Genomic DNA, 21,594 nt, shown 5'->3' with positions numbered 1-21,594 from the left:
CCTCTGTTTCTCTTTATTCACTTGTGACACATTTAAGTGAAGGCTAGCTATCACATATTGCAGCTAGAGCCTCTCACATAGCTTTACTATAATAGCAGGCTTCAAATATCAATTTGTTGTAGGTCTCATGTGTTGATCTACTTAGTTTGGGATCACCTATGGGAATGGAAGGCTATTGTAGTTGTCATACAGGCACATTTTATTCTGAGATATCAGTGGCACTTTGTTTTGTATTTTATTTTCAATCAGTATTAGTCAAGGTGGCTTCTTGTTTGCTACTCCCTCCTGTCTTGAGAAAGCAAAACATTCAGTCAGTCAATAAGACGTTTGTCTGTCAAATCATCTTCCCTTGCCACTTTTACTCTTACACTACAATACATCATACGTGTCACTGATATACAGTCATAAACTGATCTTACTCCAGTGTTATTCTCTCAGAACTGCCTTGCCACATCCTGTGCATTGACAATATGATGAACATTAATGTTCATCATTTTAAATGGCTTCTTCCTTTTCATGACTTGGTCAGAGGTTACAAGTTTGCTCTGTAGTTACTCTCAACATGTCTCACTGCCTGGTCCAGCACAATGTAGTAACAACTTTAAACTGATCCCATAGTTTTTTTGTTTGTATCCCGACTAACCCTCATTCCTGTCTTGCAAGCGTGGATGATGTTGGTCTCCTTTTGGACTATGGGACAGCCATTCCACGAGTGTCTTCTGTCCCATGTTGGTGTGAAGAACTGTTTTTCAGCGATGTTACCTACAGAATGTCCTTCCTAAAAAAAATATTTGATTGGCATTACAGAATGAAACAGTTACTTTTAAATAATACATTGTACTAATGTATAATTATGAACATTTCTTGTGTGGAGTATTTAATTAAAATGTGTATCTTGTATGAGTAGGAATGTATACTTTTATTATTTTCCCTATCCACGGACAAACTCGCACACAAACTCCCTCGTCATTACTTGATTGTATTTTTTTCTATTAGTTTTTTTTTAAGTGAAAGTTGATTCTACTTTCTACAGAAAGTTCATTCTACAGTTTGATGGTATTGTAGTTTTATCTGTTTTAAGTCTATACAATTTTTAAAAAATGATATCCTTGAATGTTTTCAATGATTTAACATTGGGGAAGGGGGTTCTATTTGGTGGCATGGCACTGAGAGGAAGAGCGCTCCAATTCAGTAGAGAAGAAAGGTATTGTGATGCTATTCAGAAAAGATACCCACTTTGTCTTAATTATTTCTCTGGTAAATTGTGATTGTCATGCTGAGGTTGGCTTGTGACATTAAAATATACTCTCATTGCTCTTTGTTTGAAGGTCCTGTCCAACTCATTCATTCGCAATTCTCTAGCTGTAATATGCTTTAAGAGGACTACATAAGCAAGACAATATTAGTCGACTGACATATCAACATTCCCTTTAAAGAACGGATAAGTCTACCCAAATTGAAATAAAGGCTGAGCTGCTTTCACATCTTTTATCTTTCCTTTATTGACTGATTCATTATAATTCCTGTTTTGTATTTGTATATTCTGTGAAATTGCATGTACTTTTCTTTGTGTGCAAGTCCGATGAAATTATCAATGTAGCTTATGTATACTGAACAAAAATATAAATGTAACAATTAGAACGATTTTACGAGTTACAGTTCATAGAAGGAAATTGGTCAATTGAAATAAATTGATTAGGCCCTAAACTATGGATTTCACATGACTGGGCAGAGGTGCAGCCATGGGTGTGCATAGGCCCACCCACTGGGGAGCCAGGCCCAGCCAATCATGAGTTTCCCCCTCACAAAAAAGGGCTTTATTGCAGACAGAAATACTCCTCAGCACCTCACTCCCTCTCCTCAGACGATCCCGCGGGTGAAGAAGCTGGATGTGGAGGTGGCTTATGGTAGAGAAATGAACATTCAATTCTCTGTGTGGACATTCCTGCAGTTGGTATTCCAATTGCACGCTCCCTCAACTTGAGACATTTGTGACATTGTGTTGTGTGACAAAACTGCACATTTTAGAGTGTCCCCAGTACAATATGCACCTGTGTAATGATCATGCTGTTTAATCTGTTTTTTGATATGCCACACCTGTCAGGTGGATTGATTATCTTGGTAAATGAGAAATGGTCACTAACAGGGATGTAAACAAATTTGTGCATACAATTTTAGAGAAATACGCTTTTTGAGCATATGGGACATTTCTGGGATCTTTTGGTTCAGCTCATGAACATGGGACAAACACTATATGTTGCGTTTTTATTTTTGGAGGCTATGTGTCCTGTTTAACTTCGATTCCCAGAAAGCATTGCTAGAATTTCACTGCTCATGGCATCAAGCTTTGTGGGACCAGCTTAAGCGACTTCAGTTGCGACACGGTGAAGCAGCTGCTGTAGTGAAGTAAGACTGAGGAGGGGAGATCTTTCCCTACTCTGTCGGACAGTCGTTCATTTGTGTGTGATTCCTAGTTTGCTTTGACAATAAACATTTCCGTTGCTCAAATCTGGCTTTGAGTCAATGAGGAAGCGTCCCGTTGCCCTCCAGGGGTAGATCAACAACAGATTCGCGAGAAATGCTAGCAAGCTAGCTTTGGGTTGGTTGTAAGCGAGAGATTTACGGGTTTGTTCGATCACAGTGGAAGAGAACCGAACGTAATAACTGCGGAGAATTGTTGAGATTTTGTGAGGGGAAACGAGTGAACAATCAAAAGGTTTCCGGGAGGGTGGTCTAAGTAGCTAGTTAGCTACATTTTATATAAAAAGCTCTAGATAGGTATTTTAAACAGATCGTCGCAGAATATGGCTCAGCATGGACATCATCATGTAGCCAGTTCCCAAAAAGCACTCATGTTAGAAATGAAAAGTCTTCAAGAGGAGCCAGTTGAAGGGTTCAGGATAACTTTAGTGGACGAATCGGACTTGTACAACTGGGAAGTTGCTATATTTGGACCCCCAAATACTCACTATGAGGGAGGTTATTTTAAGGTGAGTATTCAATTGCTGAATATTTAACAAGATCGCTAACTAGCTAGCTATCAAATCACTCACTGTCGCAGTGTTTTGTCGCTCCTCATGGCACGAATGTGCTTGGGTCATCAGACTGATTATTTATGTGCCTGGTCAGTGTTCACGCTTGTCCCAAACTAGAAGTTAATGTCCACTATAGATACTGTAACAGTATTACTTCTGTAAATGTTACGGAGTTAGCAATTTGTGTTATATTTTGTCACCTTTGTTTGAAGTACCTAACTATTGAAAACTGTCTGACTACCTCGAACCTGGCCTAGTTTGCTGAGTTGACCAGTTGAACACAGGTGGCTGGTGGGACCTTAACTGGGGAGGATGGGCTCATAGTAATGGCTGGAATGGAATGATATCAAACACATGGTTTCCATGAGTTCATACCATTCCAGACAGTTATGAGCCGTCCTACCCTCAGCCGCCTCCTGTGCAGCTGATCTACATCTGACAACCAACAAAACATGTTATGATGTTAACAGATTACTTGAAGAAATAAACATTGTCAAATTATATCACTGTAGCCAGTCAGGCAGAATTTACAGCGCTGTTTGTATTGTTAAGTCTGTGTGTTGCCATTGCTTTATTGTTCATAGATTGGTCCTGTTTGTCAATGTATGTCCATATTTTAACCCTAAAGACCTCCCAATAACGTAATAGGACTTCTTTCTTATTGGAATTTAAATGTTGTCAATCATTGCCAAACGCATGTTACACTATGACAATGTATCACATTCAAAGCCACATTTACTTTCTGTGGTTGTTTGAAATGTAACACATGTTATTGATATACAGCTGCTGATAATGATAAAGACCAATTAAGTAGACCTAATTTATAATGTATTGTAGGTTCCTATGACAGGTTGGTGGCACCTTAACTGGGCAGGACGGGCTCGTGGTAATGCTGGAGTGGAATTAGTATAATGGTATCAAGTGCATCAAACACATGGTTTCCACTTCGTTCCAGCCATTAATATGAGCCGTCCTCCCCTCAGCAGCCTCCACTGACAACCACTGGTTCCACTGGTTCCTATAATACGTCAAACTAAACCCAGTTCCTTTTGTTTTCATAGCGAAGCAATAGCAGCGGATAGCATTGTCCAACTTGTTCCAAATCGACTCTAAGCACCCAGTATTATAGCCTAGTGTCAGTATATGCTCCCAGGTGATATTTATTTACAACAACATTTTGTACCTTAGGTCTTCATCAGGCATCCATGGGAGCATGAGCGTCAGTGCAGTGTTTTCCTTTCTGTTTATCAATGAAACTACCAATGTCGGAATCAGGTGGCCTACTAATTGGTTTATGTCATTGGAAACACTAATCAAACTCTTTTTATTCAGATACCTGCTTCCAGTCTTTTATCGGCAGCCCAGTAGACTAAGCTTGAGCTGTGCTAGCTAGGAACATGTGTATTGTGGGTGCTGTGTACAAGATTGAATTGTTGGGCCAGGAATGCAATGCAATGCTTGACTGAGAAATACACAGCAGACCTGTGACTCATTGGTTTGTTGGAGTTAGTCAGAACGTGGAAACTGTTTCCTCTAAGACCCTCCCTGTCTACACAGGTTAGACAAACCCTCTGTGACATGCTGCTTGTGCTTATTTATTGAAAATAGTGAGTCGAACAGTGACGTAGGCAGTGGTGTAAAGTACTTAAGTGGCGGACTCACTAAACACATGCTTTGTTTGTAAATGATGTCTGCGTGTTGGAGTGTGCCCCTGGCTATCTGTAAATGAAAATGGTGCTGTCTGGTTTGCTTAATATAAGGAATTTAAAATGATGTATGCTTTACTTTTGATGCTGAAGTATATTTAAAACCAAATGCTTTTACCCAAGTAGGATTTTATTGGGTGACTTACACTTTAACTTGAGTCATTTTCTATTTATGTATTTTTTCCTTTTACGTATGACAATTGGGTACTTTTTCCACCACTGGACGTAGGCCTATTCAAACCCAGAGCAGCAGGTTTGCATCACGGTGCAGTACATGTGTCACCAAACAAAATATTAATGCTAGATTGGCAAACTGGAACTAAAATACAGTAATAAAAGTGGAAATAACCTATACCACTTTTCCAAATGGGCTACTCAAGACACTTGACATTGTTAGGGTCGGAATTCCTCTCATTCATTGCCAATGTGTAGATATTCAGCCAAGTTCTGTCTTCATTTATATATTTGCCATGGCCAAACACTCTTTGCTGGATCATACAACTACCTTGTGGAAAGAACTCTAGACCACCTTTACTCCACACAGAGACCTGCACAAAGCTCTCTCTCACCCTCCATTTGGCAAATCTGACCATAATATCTATCCTCCTAATTCCTGCTTACAAGCAAAAACTAAAGTAGGAAGAACCAGTGACTCACTCAATATGAAAGTGGTCAGATTACGCAGATGCTAAACTACAGGGCTGATTCTAGCACAGACTGGAATATGTTCCAGGATTCATCCGATGGCATTGAGGACTATACCACATCAGTCACCGGCTTCATCAATAACTGCATCGATGACGTCATCCCCACAGTGACCGTACGTACATACCCCAACCAGAAGCCATGGATTACAGGCAACATCTGCACTGAGCTAAAGGGTATAGCTGCCGCTTTTAAGGCGCTCATCACGAAGCTAAGGACCCTGGTACTAAACACCTCCCTCTGCAACTGGATCCTGGAATTCCTGACGGGCTGCCCCCAGGTGGTAAGGGTAGGCAACGACATATCTGCCACGCTAATCCTCAACATGGGGGGCCCATCAGGGGTGCGTGCTTAGTCCCCTCCTGTACTCCCTGTTCCCCCACAACTGTGTGGCCAAGCACGACTCCAACACCGTCATTAAGTTTGCCGACGACAACGGTGGTAGGCCTGATCACCGACAACAATGAGACCGCCTATAGGGAGGAGGTCAGAGGCCTGAGTGTGGTGCCAGGACAACAACCTCTCCCTCAATGTGATCATGACAAAGGAGATGATCGTGGACTCAGGAAAAGGAGGAACGAGCACGGCCCCATTCTCATCAACGGGTCTTTAGTAGAGCTCGTCTAGAGCTTCAAGTTCCTTGGTGTCCACATCACCAACAAACTATCATGGTACAAATACACCAAGACAGTTGTGAAGAGCGTACTACAATGCCTATTCCTCCTCAGTAGACTGAAAAGATTTGGCATGGGTTCTCAGATCCTATAAAAGTTCTACAGCTGCACAATCAAGAGCATCCTGACTAGTTGCATCACCACCTGGAATGGCAACTGCTCGGTGTCCGACCGCAAGGTGCTACAGAGGGTAGTGCTTACGTCCCAGTACATCACTGGTGCCAAGCTTTCTGCCATCCAGGACCTCTACCAGGCAGTGTCAAAGACTCCAGCCACCCTAGTCATAGACTGTTTTCTCTACTACCGTACAGCAAGCGGTATTGGAGCGCTAAGTCTAGGTCAAAGGCTCCTTAACAGCTTCTACCGCCAAGCCATCAGACTGCTGAACAGTTAATCAAATGGCTACCCGGGCTATTTGCATTGACCCCCCTCGACTAACCTGTACCCCCGTACATTGACTCGGTACCCCCTGCATATAGCCTCGTTATTGTTCACTTTTTATATATTTTTTGAACTTTATTTAGTAAATATTTTAACCTACAATGCAGTGAAGAGTTAAGGGATTGTAAGTAAGCATTTACACCTGTTGTATTCGGCGCATGTGACAACTAAAATTTGATTTGTTCTCAGCCATGGTAGGGCCTGCAGCCTGATGTAGAGTGACAGGGTGGCAGCAGCACTGCAGCCTGGTCCTGGGGTGACCCTGTAACAGGGAGCCAAGTCACCTGGCCAGAGAATTTTTCCTGGCAGGGACAGAGGCCAGAATGACCACTGCCTGGGCTGGAAGCTCAGGGGAGATCTGCACTGCCCATCAAGACGCAGTCTTTTCTACATAATCACTTTGTCACCTCCATCTTCATATTCGCTCTTCTTCTTGGGGACTACATTGTCTTCTCCAACCCTTCATTAACACACCAGCAATCCCATTAGCTTAGCTGTCCCTGGCAACCTTCCACTACAACAGCCAGCCAACCCTTCACTCTCATAGTCAACAACACATCCCTCAAGCAGAGTAGGCCAAAGACTACCCCCTTTTTTCTTTTAACAGCAGAGCCTTTCAGCTTTGAGAAGTGCATGATGTTTTGCTTGGAGTTCAAAGGCTGTCATGACAAGAGGAATTGCTCTAGCTCTGCTACTTCCTTTTGAGTGGCATCATCCATACACTTCCTCAACCATGAGGTCATCTACATGTTGAAGCGTGAGAATTCTGCCACGAATTACACTAGCTAGAAAATATCTTAGATGTAAGCTAAGTTTAAGCCTATGCCACGACAGTGTTAAGAGCCTAGGGTTAGTGGAATGTCAGCACTTATGAGGGTGACGGGAACCACACTTGGTGTGGTTGAGAAATGCAAACCCCGACCATTCGAGAAAGACTTTTTTTTTTTTTTTGATTTCCATCCAGTGTTTTAATGGTGTATTTCAAAATGAATGTTGCACAATACAATTTAAAAACCACTTGGTCATGTCAGTCACTTGCAAAGTGGAGAGCACACTAGTTTTGTTCAACGTAACATGATGTAATGTAATGTAACATTGACAGTCAATTGAGACACACAGTATTCAGAACCTTGCTGTGACTGTGGTGGCAGTCTCCTGGCCTCAGGCTGGTGATCGGAGGTGGAGGCCTGCACGGGGCTGGGCTGTCCTGTCTGGGCTGCTGGAGTCATGTTTCCTCCTCTGGCTGCCTGACTCTGTCACACAGAAATAAGAGCTGGGAGTAGGAGTGAGAGAGATAAAGGGAGAGCGAGGCAGTGCCATTCCTGGCCCCGCTCGGGCTGGTCCCCTGGGGGCCTTGTGAAAAGCAAGCATGCCATGAAGTGAATGGGGGCCCATGTAGAGGTCGAGTCAGACAGTACACCTTCCAATGGTCAGCCTCATCATGATCATGTGCTTACATGTTTCTAGCCTGGGATAAGAGAACTGGGCCCCATTTGATTGGCAGCCTGTTTCAGCTTTTGCTTTTTTCAGAAATAGGCCAACATTGGACTAGTTTAGTATATTTCCAGATATTGCTAGACTGAATCAGGTTGAATGAAAGGGACTTGCAAATACAATGTCTCTCCTACATGGACAAATCTCTAATTTAGCCTACTTCCATGGGAATTAGACCTACCAGTAATGCTTTGTATCAGAAAAGGTGAATAATTCTTGGTGCCTTGGTCCACAGCACATTTAGTTCACTCGTTTCTCAGTGAGCCTAATCGTAGAAGATTTGTGCAGTGTTGCTGCATTCTTGTCTTCTTCTAATACTAAAGGTCTGGGTTTTGGCATGCCCTCCTCTTCGTGTCAAGTTTGTTGGCAGCCTCTGATTAGGCAAATTGTGTTAGTGAAGTGGACTGCTGTTCAGTCTTGACAGTGGTTCTGGTGTAGTGTACTCTGCCTGTGCCAGTACTTTTCCTCCTCTTACTCCTCCTCCTCTTTCTCCTCCTCCTCTCCCCCACACTGAAAAGGTTTTGTTAATGAGGCAGGACCCTGTTGGGTCTGGGCAGGATAATCTACAGCACCTCGTTTCAAACACGTGTTGTGGGCTAGAATGTATGTGTGTGCGCGGTGCACTGCTGTTCTCAAGGACACGTTCCTTTTCATTCACACTAAGCAGCCTGGAGAGAGGGATTGAGCGAGGGAGAATAGGAGAGAGAAAGAGAGCACCTGGGGACTGGTAGAAGGGGGGGTCTGCAGACAGGGGAAGGTGGTGCGTTGGGAAGAACATAATGATTCGTTCTGTTAGGGTTTAGGTTGCTTTAGCTGATCTGGTTTACTTTGCCCTGATTCCATCCTCCCTCAACAAGGTGTGTTTGTTCTTCCTGACTGGCTTTGCCACCCAGATGTTTAGGTCACCATCCTAGACAGAGCTTTTGAAAGAGTAGAAAATGTATCCGTTTTATTCTTCATTTACATTTCCACCTGCGGGGGCAAATGTAATCCACTGCCCTGCTCCAGTGTCGAGGTTACCTGTTTTAACCACGGAAGCTCTTCAAGATGCAGTCCAGGATCCTAAGCATTTACAAATGGAATTCGAAACATATCATACCAATTGCAACCCAAAAAATAAAAAGCGTATGTGTCATACGAAATGGATGATGTATTACACAATTTTCGGGAACCATTTTGCCTCGTGAGCGCTACTTTCAAAACTACTGGCTGAAATTATACCAAAGCTGTGGAGCATCACTTTAACTCTGTTCAAATCCTATGAGAAGGAGAGTGTGGCAAGAGAGCAGGGAGGAGCATGTTCAAACAAACATGGGCTTGGTAGGTTACTAGGTAGATGCTGAGCCTAGCAGTTCTGCTCTAAATATTCTTGCTTTCCCTGTGCCAGCCGCTCCTCCTCCTCCTGCCTGGCTGACTGAAGCAGCGACACGTCCTCCCAGTTCTGTACCTGTTACTGGGTGATACTTAAAAGCAGCTGCTGCTTGTTTCCACAGGGCTCTCAGGAGAGCCTCACTTCAAAGAGACATGGAGCTGAGCAGCCAGGAGAGGAGAGGCTGGGTGTGCACTGAGGAGCTCCGTTCTGGGGCTACGGGCTAGGGTGTGTCGCTGTGGCATGGCTATGTGATCTGAGAGACAGTCCAGCCTCGCAGGCATGGAGGGGATATTTATAGAGGAAGAGAGGGAGTGTGTGTAGCGTTCAGAATTAGGGAGAGAAATGGAGCAAATGTCTCTCTTTGTTTGGCTCCTCCTTGGAATGCTCTTGATGAGGTAGGCATGGTGCAGCAGAGGGAATGAGCAAGGCCAACTTTTTAAGCCCAGTCACTCCACTGCCCTCCCTCTCTCTATTTCTCTCTTTGTGTGTGTGTTGCTCTCTCGCTAGGCTTGGTGTCAGTTTTGCAGGCAATTCAGGGGATTCAGCTCTCTCTGCTGCCATGGAAAGTTCCCTCCCTCCCTGCCTGTGAGTGCAGCCTGCCTGCCATGGGCTGTGTGAGTGGCATGCAGGGCGACAGTGCCAAGTCAGTGCTTTCTGTGGAGGACACACCCTTCCTCCCTCCTTTTCCTATATCTTTCTCTCTTTCTAACCAAGCCTGGATCAGCCATTTTCTATGTTTTTTTTAACTCATGCAAATAAATAAAGGCCTGAGTTATGTTGTTTACATTTACATTTAAGTCATTTAGCAGACGCTCTTATCCAGAGCGACTTACAATTTGGAAAGTTCATACATATTCATCCTGGTCCCCCTGTGGGAATTGAACCCTGGTCCCCCCGTGGGAATTGAACCCACAACCCTGGCGTTGCAAGCGCCATGCTCTACCCACTGAGCCACACGGGACCTTGGGTGTGGGGTGTGTCTTTGGGTGTGTCTTTTTGTTCCATTCATATGATCAAGTAGTCTATTTTGGGCAGAGTATGATCAAAGACAGACGGTACAGTATGAAGATCGGGTAAAACTGCTTCTCCAATAGAAATCCCCAATCACACTTGTAGGTGACGGTCATGGTGACGTTGGCTAGCTAAGCTCATGTGCAGAAACATGTCATCGGGTCTAATGGTGGTCTCGCGCCGAGCTGCGCATGTGCAGGCCGTCAAATCTAAGGCACTACTAAAGTTGTTTTGGACTAATTCAAAGTTGTCAATTTGTCACGAGGTTGGTGTAATAACATGTTCGACTACTTTAGACATTGGCTCGAATCTAGGTTGTGGCTTTTAGATTTTAAGAAAATTAACAACTACAGAATGCTTTTTCACTTCTCAGACCCTGGCCTGGCCTGCTTGGTCTGTTTCACAAGTGTTCCCGGAAGTCTTGTGAGGTTGTGCCTCTGGTTTTAGAAGCTCTGTGGTATGAGTTTTTGAATTTAAATTATTATTGAGATCTATGTTGTGGCTCTGTGGGCAGAGAAAGTGTTAAAAGCCCTCCAATAAGGCACGTGGTGAAATGCAGTACCCCCTTTTAATAAGCCGATTTGCTTGAATATTGCGCTCAGAGCTCACCTTACGGAGCTCTACATAAACACTGGTCCTCACTGAACTGTTGGAGCTAGGCTGGTATGTAAGCTACAAGGCTGTTGTTGCCTGTCTCTCGCTGTCTGTATGTGGAGTGTTGGCGTGAACCCCAGTCATTCTGGACCCAAGCCAGTTCAGAGGCATGGCGCCAGACTTTAAAAGCAAACAGGATTCTATTCGGCCTGTCAGGGTTTCCACTCTGGACTTGTTGTTGTATGGACCTGGTAGATATGGCAATGTCTTCCTGTTCAATTTACTAGTCACTACTGGCTCGTACAATGCAATCAGCATTAGGCCTAAGTAACAGTGTAATGTTAGGACAGCCGTAGGCTTGTGTGGAGTCTGTGGACAACCCCCCCCCCCCCCCCACCAGTACATGTTCCCACCCTCCCCAACACCCACACACCCAGCCCCCACCCGCTCCCCTTTGTGGCAGTTGGCTCAGCATGGGGATCACCAGCTGACCGTGCCGAATCAGCGAGTGTGGGCAGGGGGTGGCAGAGGGGGAGGATCAGCAGACTGTGTGGTGTATGTGCCTGCCTTTGTCATTAGTTTATGTGTGAGAGGTAAAGAACGACCCCCCCCCCCCCCCACTGGTGAACCGTGAGCCTCGGAGGAATGGGAGGGGTACCATGCTCTACTCGCCACTGGGATTCATGGTGTGTGTCAGCGGAGTAGGGGGAGACTGGAGGGGGTCTACTGGGGGGAGACTAGAGGGGGTCTACTGGGGGGAGACTAGAGGGGGTCTACTGGGGGGAGACTAGAGGGGGTCTACTGGGGGGAGACTGGAGGGGGTCTACTGGGGGGATAGTGAGTAGTGGCTTGTCTGGTGATGAGAGCTGGGGGACAACCCCAACAATGTCTACCAAACACACAACACAATCACTATGGTCTTTTCACTCAGCCTGTATACACTATACAGAACACTACCACAGAAGGCCTGGGGAATCCAGTTACACACTCATTAGTTAGGCCTGTGCTGATCACCATCTATGATTGAATTTACACGGCAGTCTGGTCACTTCAAAACCACTATCTGTATTTAATGTTGTGTTGGCTAGATGATCCTTGCTACTTAATACAGCGTGGACACAGTATTGCCACATATCAGTTTTGGATTACATTTAGAAAAGAGGATAGAATATCCTCAGCTTTTCAGCCTGTCTGTTTGCTGTTAAAGCACCAAGCTCTGGAGTCAATTAACCAGGGGATTCCATATCTGTCAGTCGGTCCGCTGTAGAAAAAAATAAATAAAATAGAACTCTAACTAGGCCTATTCACCCATTTTTATTACGCTGGGTATCATTGTGAGACATCCGTTCTCAATGACATACAGTACCAGTCAAAAGTTTGGACACTTACTCATTCCAGGGTTTTTATTTATTTGTACTATTTTCTACATTGTAGAATAATAGTGAAGACGTCAAAACTATGAAAAAGCACATATGGAATCATGTTGTAACCAAAAAAGTGTTAAACTAATCAAAATATATTTGAGATTCTTCAAGTAGCCACGCTTTGGCTTGATGACAGCTGTGCACACTCTTGGCATTCTCTCAACCAGCTTCATGAGGTAGTCACCTGGAATGCATTTCAATTAACAGGTGTGCCTTCCTAAAAGTACATTTTTGGAGTTTCTTTCCTTAATGCGTTTGAGCCAACCAGTTGTGTTGTGACAAGGTAGGGGTGGTATACAGAAGATTGCCCTATTTGGTAAAAGACCAAGTCCATATTATGGCAAGAACAGCTCAAATAAGCAAAGAGAAATGACAGTCCGTCAATCCAGAAAATTTCAAAAACTTTTTTAAGTTTCTTCAAGTGCAGTTGCAAAAATCTTCAAGCGCTCAACTCTCATGAGGACTGCCACAGGAAAGGAAGACCCACAGTTACATTTGCTGCAGAGGATAAGTTCATCAGAGTTACCAGCCTCAGAAATTGCAGCCCAAATAAATGCTTCAGAGTTCAAGTAACAGACACATCTCAACATCAACTGTTCAGAGGAGACTGTGTGAATCAGGCATTCATGGTCTAATTGCTGCAAAGAAACCACTACTGAAGGACACCAATATGAAGAATAGATTTGCTTGGGAAACACGAGCAATGGACATTAGACCGGTGGAAATCTGTCCTTTGGTCTGATTAGTCCAAATTTTTGATTTTTGGTTCCAACCGGTGTCTTTGTGAGACGCAGAGTATGTGAACAGATGATCTCCGCATGTGTGGTTCATGGAGGAGGTGTGATGGAGCTTTGCTGGTGACCCCGTCAGTGATTTTATTTAGAATTTAAGGCACACTTAACCAGCATGGCTACCACAGCATTCTGCAGCGATATGCCATCACATCTGGTTTGGGCTTAGTGGGACTATCATTTGTTTTTCAACAGAACAATGACCCAACACACCTCCAGGCTGTGTAAGGGCTATTTTTTTTATTTTATTTTTATCCCATTTTCTCCCCAATTTTCGTGGTATCCAATCGCTAGTAATTACTACCTTGTCTCATCGCTACAACTCCCGTACGGGCTCGGGAGAGACGAAGGTCGAAAGCCATGCGTCCTCCGAAGCACAACCCAACCAGCCGTACTGCTTCTTAACACAGCGCGCCTCCAACCCGGAAGCCAGCCGCACCAATGTGTCGGAGGAAACACCGTGTACCTGGCCCCCCTTGGTTGGCACGCACTGCGCCCGGCCCGCCACAGGAGTCGCTGGAGCGCGATGAGACAAGGATATCCCTACCGGCCAAACCCTCCCTACCCCGGACGACGCTATGCCAATTGTGCGTCGCCCCACGGACCTCCCGGTCGCGGCCGGCTGCGACAGAGCCTGGGCGCGAACCCAGAGACTCTGGTGGCGCAGTTAGCACTGCGATGCAGTGCCCTAGACCACTGCGCCACCCGGGAGGCCGTGTAAGGGCTATTTGGCCAAGAAAGAGGGTGATGGAGTGGTGCATCAGATGACCACAATCCCCCTGACCTCAACCAAATTGAGATGGTTTGGGATGAGTTGGCCTGCAGAGTGAAGGAAAAGCAGCCAACAAGTGCTCAGCATATGTGGGAACTCCTTCAAGACTGTTGGAAAAGCATTCCAGGTGAAGCTGGTTGAATGCCAAGAGTGTGCAAAGCTGTTATCAAGACAAAGGGTGGCTACTTTGAAGAATATCAAATATATTTTGATTTAAACGCTTTTTTTGGTACGACATGATTCCATTTGTGTTATTTCATAGTTTTGATGTCTTCGCTATTATTCTACAATGTAGAAATTAGTAAAAAGAAAGACAAACCCTTGAATGAGTAGGTGTGTCCAAACTTTTGACTGGTACTGTAAGTAGAAAGGTAGCCCTAGTTGCCACTCCAATGTCTATGGCATGACACCATAGGGGAGTTGGCTAAAGTGCATACTGATCTGGTACCGAGCTAAGACGGGCCTAAATAAAGTAGCCATGACAAGGTATTTGACCAGAGGTATTTTCTTACACCTTATTCAACTGGCCTCTACCTCTTGCATCACTAATTGGTGTGCACTTCCCCCTCTTCTCTCAGGCTCGGATCAAGTTCCCCATCGACTATCCCTACTCTCCTCCGGCCTTCCGCTTCCTCACCAAGATGTGGCACCCCAACATCTATGAGGTAAGAGACCGCACAACACTGTCATTGTTACACAATCACCTCTTTTTTGGGGGGGGGGGGCTGGGGGGGTTCCCCTACATAATAGTCCAATGTCCCTTTTCTCTCGATTGCTTTGTTTTGTTATCTTCTATTAGAATGTTTTAATTCTTTGCTGCTGTCATATCATTTGGCTATGGCCTAGGTAGTGCGTTTTATAGATGGTTAATGTATTACTGGTAACTGACCTGTGCAAGTGTTTCTGTAGAATGGGGACGTGTGTATCTCCATCCTGCACCCCCCTGTGGACGACCCCCAGAGTGGAGAACTGGCTTCTGAGAGATGGAACCCCACGCAGAACGTCAGGTACACAGCAGTTCTCTCTCCCTCACACTGATCATTCTCTCACTTCACTGCTTTTCCTCATCTTTGAAATGTGGTTGACTGTTACTAACAATGTGGAATTTATCAAACACTTATTTTTTACACTTTGATTTCATTTCGTTTTACTTGTTTCCATGTTTTATCACTCACTCACACATAATAATAATACTACTACACACAGACACATGGTCACACACATACTACTACACACAGACACATGGTCACACACATACTACTACACACAGACACACTGTCACACACACAAACTCAGCGAAAAACGAAACGGCCCTTTTTCAGGACCCTGTATTTCAAAAGTTATTCGGGAACAATCCAAATAACTTCACAGATCTTTGTTGTTAAGGGTTTAAACATGCTTGTTCAATGAACCATAAACAATTAATGAACATGCACCTGTGGAAGGGTTGTTACGACACTAACAGCTTACAGACGGTAGGCAATTAAGGTCACAGTTATGAAAACTTAGGACACTAAAGAGGCCTTTCTACTGACTCTGAAAAACACCAAAAGAAAGATGCCCATGGTCCCTCCCTGCTCATCTGCGTGAATTTGCCTTAGGCATGCTGCAAGTAGGCATTAGGACTGCAGATGTGGCCAGGGCAATAAATTGCAATATCCGTACCGAGACGCCTAAGACAGCGCTACAGGGAGACAGGACGGACAGCTGATCGTCCTCACAGTGGCAGACCACGTGTAACAACACCTGCACAGGATCGGTACATCCCAACACCACACCTGTGGAACAGGTACAGGATGGCAACAACATCTGCCCGAGTTACACCAGGAACGCACAATTCCTCCATCAGTGCTCAGACTGTCCGCAATTGGCTGAGAGAGGCTGGACTGAGGGGTGGAGGCCTGTTGTAAGGCAGGTCCTCACCAGACATCACCGGTAACAACGTCACCTATGGGCACAAACCCACTCTCGCTGGACCAGACAGGACTGGCAAAAAGTGCTCTTCACTGACGAGTCGCGGTTTTGTCTCACCAGGGGTGATGGTCGGATTTGCGGTTATCGTCGAAGGAATGAGTGTTACACAGAGGCCTATACTTTGGAGCAGGATCGATTTGGAGGTGGAGGGTCCGTCGTGGTCTGGGGCGGTGTGTCACAGCATCATCGGACTGAGCTTGTTGTCATTGCAGGCAATCTCATCGCTGTGCGTTACAGGGAAGACATCCTCCTCCCTCGTGTTACCCTTCCTGCAGGCTCATCCTGGCATGACAATGCCACCACGTACAGAACGAGCAGTATGGCTGATTTCCTGCAAGACAGGAATGTCAGTGTTCTGCCATGGCCAGCGACGAGCCTGGATCTCAATTCCGTTATGCACGTTTGGAACCTGTTGGATCGGAGGATAGGTTAGGGCCATTCCCCCCAGAAATGTCTGGGAACTTGCAGGTGCCTTGGTGGAAGAGTGGGGTAACATCTCACAGCAAAAACAGGCAAATCTAGGTGCAGTCCATGAGGAGGAGATGCACTGCAGTACTTAATGCAGCTGGTTGCCACACCAGAGGATGTTTATTTTTTTTCATGAGTTTACTACTACACACAGACACACTGTCACACACGCAGACGGATATATAATTTGTACATTGTGTCTCCTCGGCAGCGCGGCAACTACAGTAGCCTCACGTGTCTTTGCCCAGAGACCGAGAGACCACGGGTGTGAAAAGGTTGGAGTGGAGTGAGAATGCTGTATACAGTCATATCACAAGTTTTGACTCGCTGCCTCCCTCTTCATTTGAATCATTCATTCAGCTGTTGCTACCTTCGTCTCCACCATGTTTGGTTCTGAGGTGACATTTGCCTAGGCTACGCCACCAGACACCCATCAGTGGACCTGTGTCTTCTTTTGTTTATTAGCCAGGTGTAGGCTTCCCAACGACAACAAACTAGGGATTTGACAAACGTACAATTGTTCTTAACGTTTAAACGGCCATTTAAAAAAAATATATATAAGAAAAATCATAAAATTACAAATTCAGATATTGTCCTGCGTATGACTGCTAGGGTACAATGCAGTTCAATCTACTGCAGTCCTGGTTACTTACCAGACGGCGCTCACCTCACTGTTGTCTCCCACTCAACAATGCTGTTTTAGGTTCTCTGCTGTCCCTCCTCCTTGACCTCAGTTGTCAGTACATGGGACTTCATGTCCCACTTTTCATCAATGTTATGGCTTGTTGCAGTGATGTATGACCGCGTGTTCATAGATGTTCAACAATCTGTTGTTAATGCAACGCATGGTGTTTGAGAGCTCGCGATTTGTACTTGCAGAGCAATCATTTCTCCGTCCAGGCCTTCGCCGTTATTTGACATGGCGTCTTGTTATAGATATGCAGTGACGCCGACGTCCTCTACCATTGACAATGGCTGCATATCAACTGTAATCAGCGGTGTGATATTGTCTCTCTGTCCTTTATCGCTAGGCTGCCAGCAATGGGTTGGGTCACGGTGCCTCCCTTTCATATGGTTCAGATGGTTAAGCATTGCACATGTACTGCCACTGTTGCTCACCTCACCTCCTTTTCATTTAACTTCTCAGTATTGTCATACAATACTTTGCTGCTGTCGATTCCCTGTCTCGCTCTGCCATTTATCCAACAACGTTGATGTGCTGAGCACTTTATATCTGTGGCAAATCATTTAAGATACTTATCTCCTCCTACTAACATTACAGCATTGTTGCATTATGTATTTGTTACATTTCAATGTCACTTTATGATGATGATCAGAACCTGTTAGTAGTTATGTGATAACGGCCCTGTGTGAAAACGTTTTTTCGGTTAAGGATTTTGTTCTAAATGTTTCAATATTCACATCCCTACAACAAACAATAGTGTCTGTTGTGTCCATCCATCACAGTGTGTCAGATTAGCTGCTGTCAGAACAGTCTGATGTCAATCAGCCACGCAGGAGCAAATTGACTTAGCTGATTGGCTGCTTTGCCTCTAATAACCCTGGTGTTGACTCATTTCCATCTCTCTCTCTCTTTCTGTTCCTTCACGGTCTTTCCCTCCCTCTCTCCTTCACTCTCCCTCTTAGGACGATCCTGCTGAGTGTGATCTCTCTGCTCAACGAGCCCAACACCTTCTCTCCAGCCAACGTGGACGCCTCCGTCATGTACCGCAAGTGGAGAGACAGCAAGGGCAAGGACAGAGAGTACGCAGAGATCATCAGGTGGGCGTGCGCACACACACAGATGTATCATATGGCACACAAAGAGCAAGGCCAGGCACAGAGAGAGCAACACGATCATTATGTAGGCACACACATGCGCAGACACATTAAGTGTGAGAACAGAGAGTATACGCAAACCATCAGGTACACCCTTTACCACCTCCACAGTTGACGGATGTCCCTGTTATCCAGCCCTCACCATGTCTCTTCCCTGTCTCTAACAGGAAGCAGGTCCACGCCACCAAAGCAGATGCTGAGCGTGACGGTGTGAAGGTGCCCACAACCCTGGCTGAGTATTGCGTCCGCACCCGCGCCCCGCCCCCCGATGAGGGCTCCAACCTCTTCTACGACGATTACTATGATGACGAGGACCTGGAGGACGAAGACGAGGATGATGACGAGGACTGCTGCTACGACGAAGATGACTCGGGAACCGAGGCGTCCTGACGACCCACCATCGCCTCACTACCCCTTCCTCTCCCCCGTCCCCCCCCCCCCCCCCCTTAAACTGAACTCATACTCCAACCCCCCCCCCCCCACCCACCCACAGCAGTGCAGCCACACCTGCACGCTAAACCCAGATGCATTTTGAAAGAAAGCTACAGATTTAGTTTGTCCTTTATGTTTCTGATGTTTTTATTTTCCTGTCTGTTTGTGGAGTGTTAGAGCTAATGCTAGCTCTACAAATGATTCCCATGGTTTGCTCTCAATAACCGCTTGCTTTCTAAAGTTTTGGGTAAGGGCTCTGTCTCCTGTAGAGTGTGTATCCAGACACCGAGGCAGTGTGGAGAGAGAGCCCTGAGGTAGTAGTGTTCATCTGAACTTGGTGACCTCTCACCTGGTTGACAGCCTTGTGATGCCGGCCTGCCTGTCACATGAATCTTTCAGAGGTTAAGGGGACCCCTGACATTTCACTGGGTCTGGGGTTGCTCACAACTGTCTGCCGCTCCAGAGCCAAGTTTTACTGTATGACTTGGTGGTTTGTAATGATAAGGGCATATTGCAGACAGTTGATGTTCTGATGCTGGTGTACTCTTTTGGAGACCTCATACATTTTAGTCATTTGGCAGACACTCTTATCCACTGTTTTATTTTACCTTCATTTAACTAGGCAAGTCAGTTAAGAACAAATTATTATTTTCAATGACGGCCTAGGAACAGGCCTTGTTCAGGGGCAGAACAACAGATTTTTACCTTGTCAGCTCGGGGATTTGATCTTGCAACCTTTCGGTTACTAGTCCAACGCTCTAACCACTAGGCTACCTGTGACTTAGTTAGTGCATTCATCTTAAGATAGCTAGGTGGCACCACATCTGAGTCATAGTAAGTACATTTTCCCCAATAAGGTAGCCAAGTCAGTGCTAGACACACATTTTGTTTTATATATATATATATAAAGTTATATATATATATAAATATATATATATTGTTGTGGTGAGGAGTATGGGCAGGGACTCTGCTGTCATAGCTTCAAAGGGAAGCTGGTTCCACCATTGGGGTGCCAGGACAGAGAAGAGCTTTGACTTGCCCTCCTATAGGGGTGGGAGGGCCAAAAAAAAAGGTGTAGGGTTTGAGTATAGCCTGAAGTTAGGGAGGGGCACTTCCTCTTGCTGCTCCGTAGGCAAGTACAGAAAGGCAGTGATCTGAGCTGTTAGTTTTTTTTTTACCCATGGCCTGAACAACTGGGTTAAATACACAGCACCTAACTCTGATCACTACCTCCTGGAATTCCTCACCACTGATCACTTAAAGATGGGAGTTGAGGAATAATTGTCTCAATGTGTGTGTATGCATGTTTGGGTGGTGGGTCATTATTTTATTCAAATGTAGTGCAGGAATGCTTTGCTACGAGAAAATGTTTGCATTAACTCAACATCAGTCCCTATGGCAAGTCTGTAACTGATGTCTTGCACATAAGCGATTTTGAATTAGCTGATTTGCTTAAACTCCTCAGTCACTTTACGAAACATATGTCTGTAGAAGTGCTCGCAACGGAAGTGGTCCATCACACAGGATTTGACACATTAAATACAAACTATTTAACCGTATTTAACACTACCCCACGTTTGTGTTGCTTCAGTAGTGTGTAAATGCTCATTCATCGTTACGCCTTGACTATTTGATGGGAAGTTTGAGAGAAGGGCATTTCCTATCGTAAGAATGCTAGGGATGTTGAGTTTTAGGTCATACAGGCATCCCACTAGCATGCCAGTGTCCGGCTTGGTATAGGGCTGTAGGAAAACACTTGATTCCCATATACTCCGTTATAACTAAGTTGAGTGGGCTTCTTTTGATATAGTCTTCTACTTCAAAAGGAATAAGGTGAGAGCAACTGTTTTTTCCCCTTACATGTACTTAGTGCTCTGATTCTTGACCTTTTGTTTTAAACACCATATCATGGGGGTTATTCATTAGACTTAGTAGTACATTTACCACCATTTTATATTTTTTCAATTCAGAAACATGGGTATTCTACTGTATTTTTCCAATAGAGGAAAATAGGTGATTTACTGGGGGAAATGTACTCTTTGTGTTAACATCTTGAGTATAAAGCATGTATACATCAATCTAATCAGGAATTCTTAACTGTTTTTACATTCTACATATGGCTGTTGCATTTTGTGAACAACCCCCATTTTGTTTTAAGGAAGTGGGATTTCATTTTGTGAAGTTGCCATTTTCATCATCTACTGTGTTTCCTCCCAATGTGCTACCTTCCTTCCCATCCATGCAGACTTTCTTTTTGGTGGTGGCATCACCGAGGGACCCCTGATGTTAGTAAGGAAAACAAAACCACAAACTTTTTCACATCGAAGTGAATCTCACCACAGCCTCTCACTGTGTGTGGACAACTGTCCCCTGCAACCTATCACCTCTGCTTCAAAGACTGTATACAATCTGAATATTTTGATGCTCACTTGTTGTATTTTTTTCTTGTTTGTATTTTTAATTTTATTTTTGGTTTGTAAATCTATTTAAAACCAAAATAAAGATATTTCTTAGAGGTTTGAGCTGTTTCTTATAGCAGGAGTGAATGGATATATTCTAATAGATTTTATAACTGTTTATGGTGTAATATATTTTCATTGAATAATGATCATTGAATACGATTCTTAGCTCGCAATTATTCATTAAATACATTTGTTTTGTGTTCTCTTTTATAGATACTGTGGGGACGTATTACCTGAGGTAAGACTCACACTTTTTTTTATCCAGGGTGTTGAATGTAAATGAAGATAAGTGAACTCACTGTTAATGTAACAAGGAAAGTTGATGATGAGAGCTGTACTCTGCAGTCACCCTGACACCCAGTTGGGGTGGTGGAGACCTAAAGGATTTCCTGATGCTTTC

At 44.7% G+C, this 21,594-nt stretch overlaps 2 protein-coding genes across 3 annotated transcripts in view; both read left to right on the top strand.

The window, feature by feature from the left end:
- The first annotated feature begins 1,572 nt into the window (after nucleotides 1-1,572).
- On the top strand, nucleotides 1,573-18,736 carry LOC129810683 (ubiquitin-conjugating enzyme E2 R2-like). Its single transcript, XM_055861448.1, has 5 exons — nucleotides 1,573-2,990; nucleotides 14,598-14,684; nucleotides 14,929-15,026; nucleotides 18,109-18,243; nucleotides 18,468-18,736. Exons 1-5 carry the CDS (start codon nucleotides 2,805-2,807, stop codon nucleotides 18,688-18,690), a joined length of 729 nt encoding a protein of 242 aa, XP_055717423.1. The 5' UTR covers nucleotides 1,573-2,804; the 3' UTR covers nucleotides 18,691-18,736.
- Nucleotides 18,737-18,784: 48 nt separating this feature from the next.
- Nucleotides 18,785-21,594, top strand: part of LOC129810680 (C2 calcium-dependent domain-containing protein 4C-like) — a 31,719-nt gene continuing 28,909 nt past the window's right edge. For both annotated transcript variants that reach the window (XM_055861440.1, XM_055861439.1), the window contains exon 1: nucleotides 18,785-21,432. The gene's annotated coding sequence lies outside the window, so the exon portion shown is untranslated. The remainder of the gene's footprint in view (nucleotides 21,433-21,594) is intronic.

The sequence above is a fragment of the Salvelinus fontinalis genome, chromosome 14 (genome assembly GCF_029448725.1).
Source record: "Salvelinus fontinalis isolate EN_2023a chromosome 14, ASM2944872v1, whole genome shotgun sequence".
Classification (NCBI taxonomy): Eukaryota; Metazoa; Chordata; class Actinopteri; order Salmoniformes; family Salmonidae; genus Salvelinus; species Salvelinus fontinalis.
This window is presented reverse-complemented; position numbering and strand designations above follow the sequence as displayed.

What these genes read in the sequence shown, in the direction of transcription:
- LOC129810683 (XM_055861448.1), top strand. Translation starts at nt 2,805, where the DNA reads ATGGCTCAGCATGGACATCATCATGTAGCCAGTTCCCAAAAAGCACTC. An exon ending in ATGAGGGAGGTTATTTTAAG is followed by an intron (nt 2,991 to 14,597) that starts GTGAGTATTCAA and finishes CTCTTCTCTCAG; the next exon opens with GCTCGGATCAAGTTCCCCAT. An exon ending in GGCACCCCAACATCTATGAG is followed by an intron (nt 14,685 to 14,928) that starts GTAAGAGACCGC and finishes GTGTTTCTGTAG; the next exon opens with AATGGGGACGTGTGTATCTC.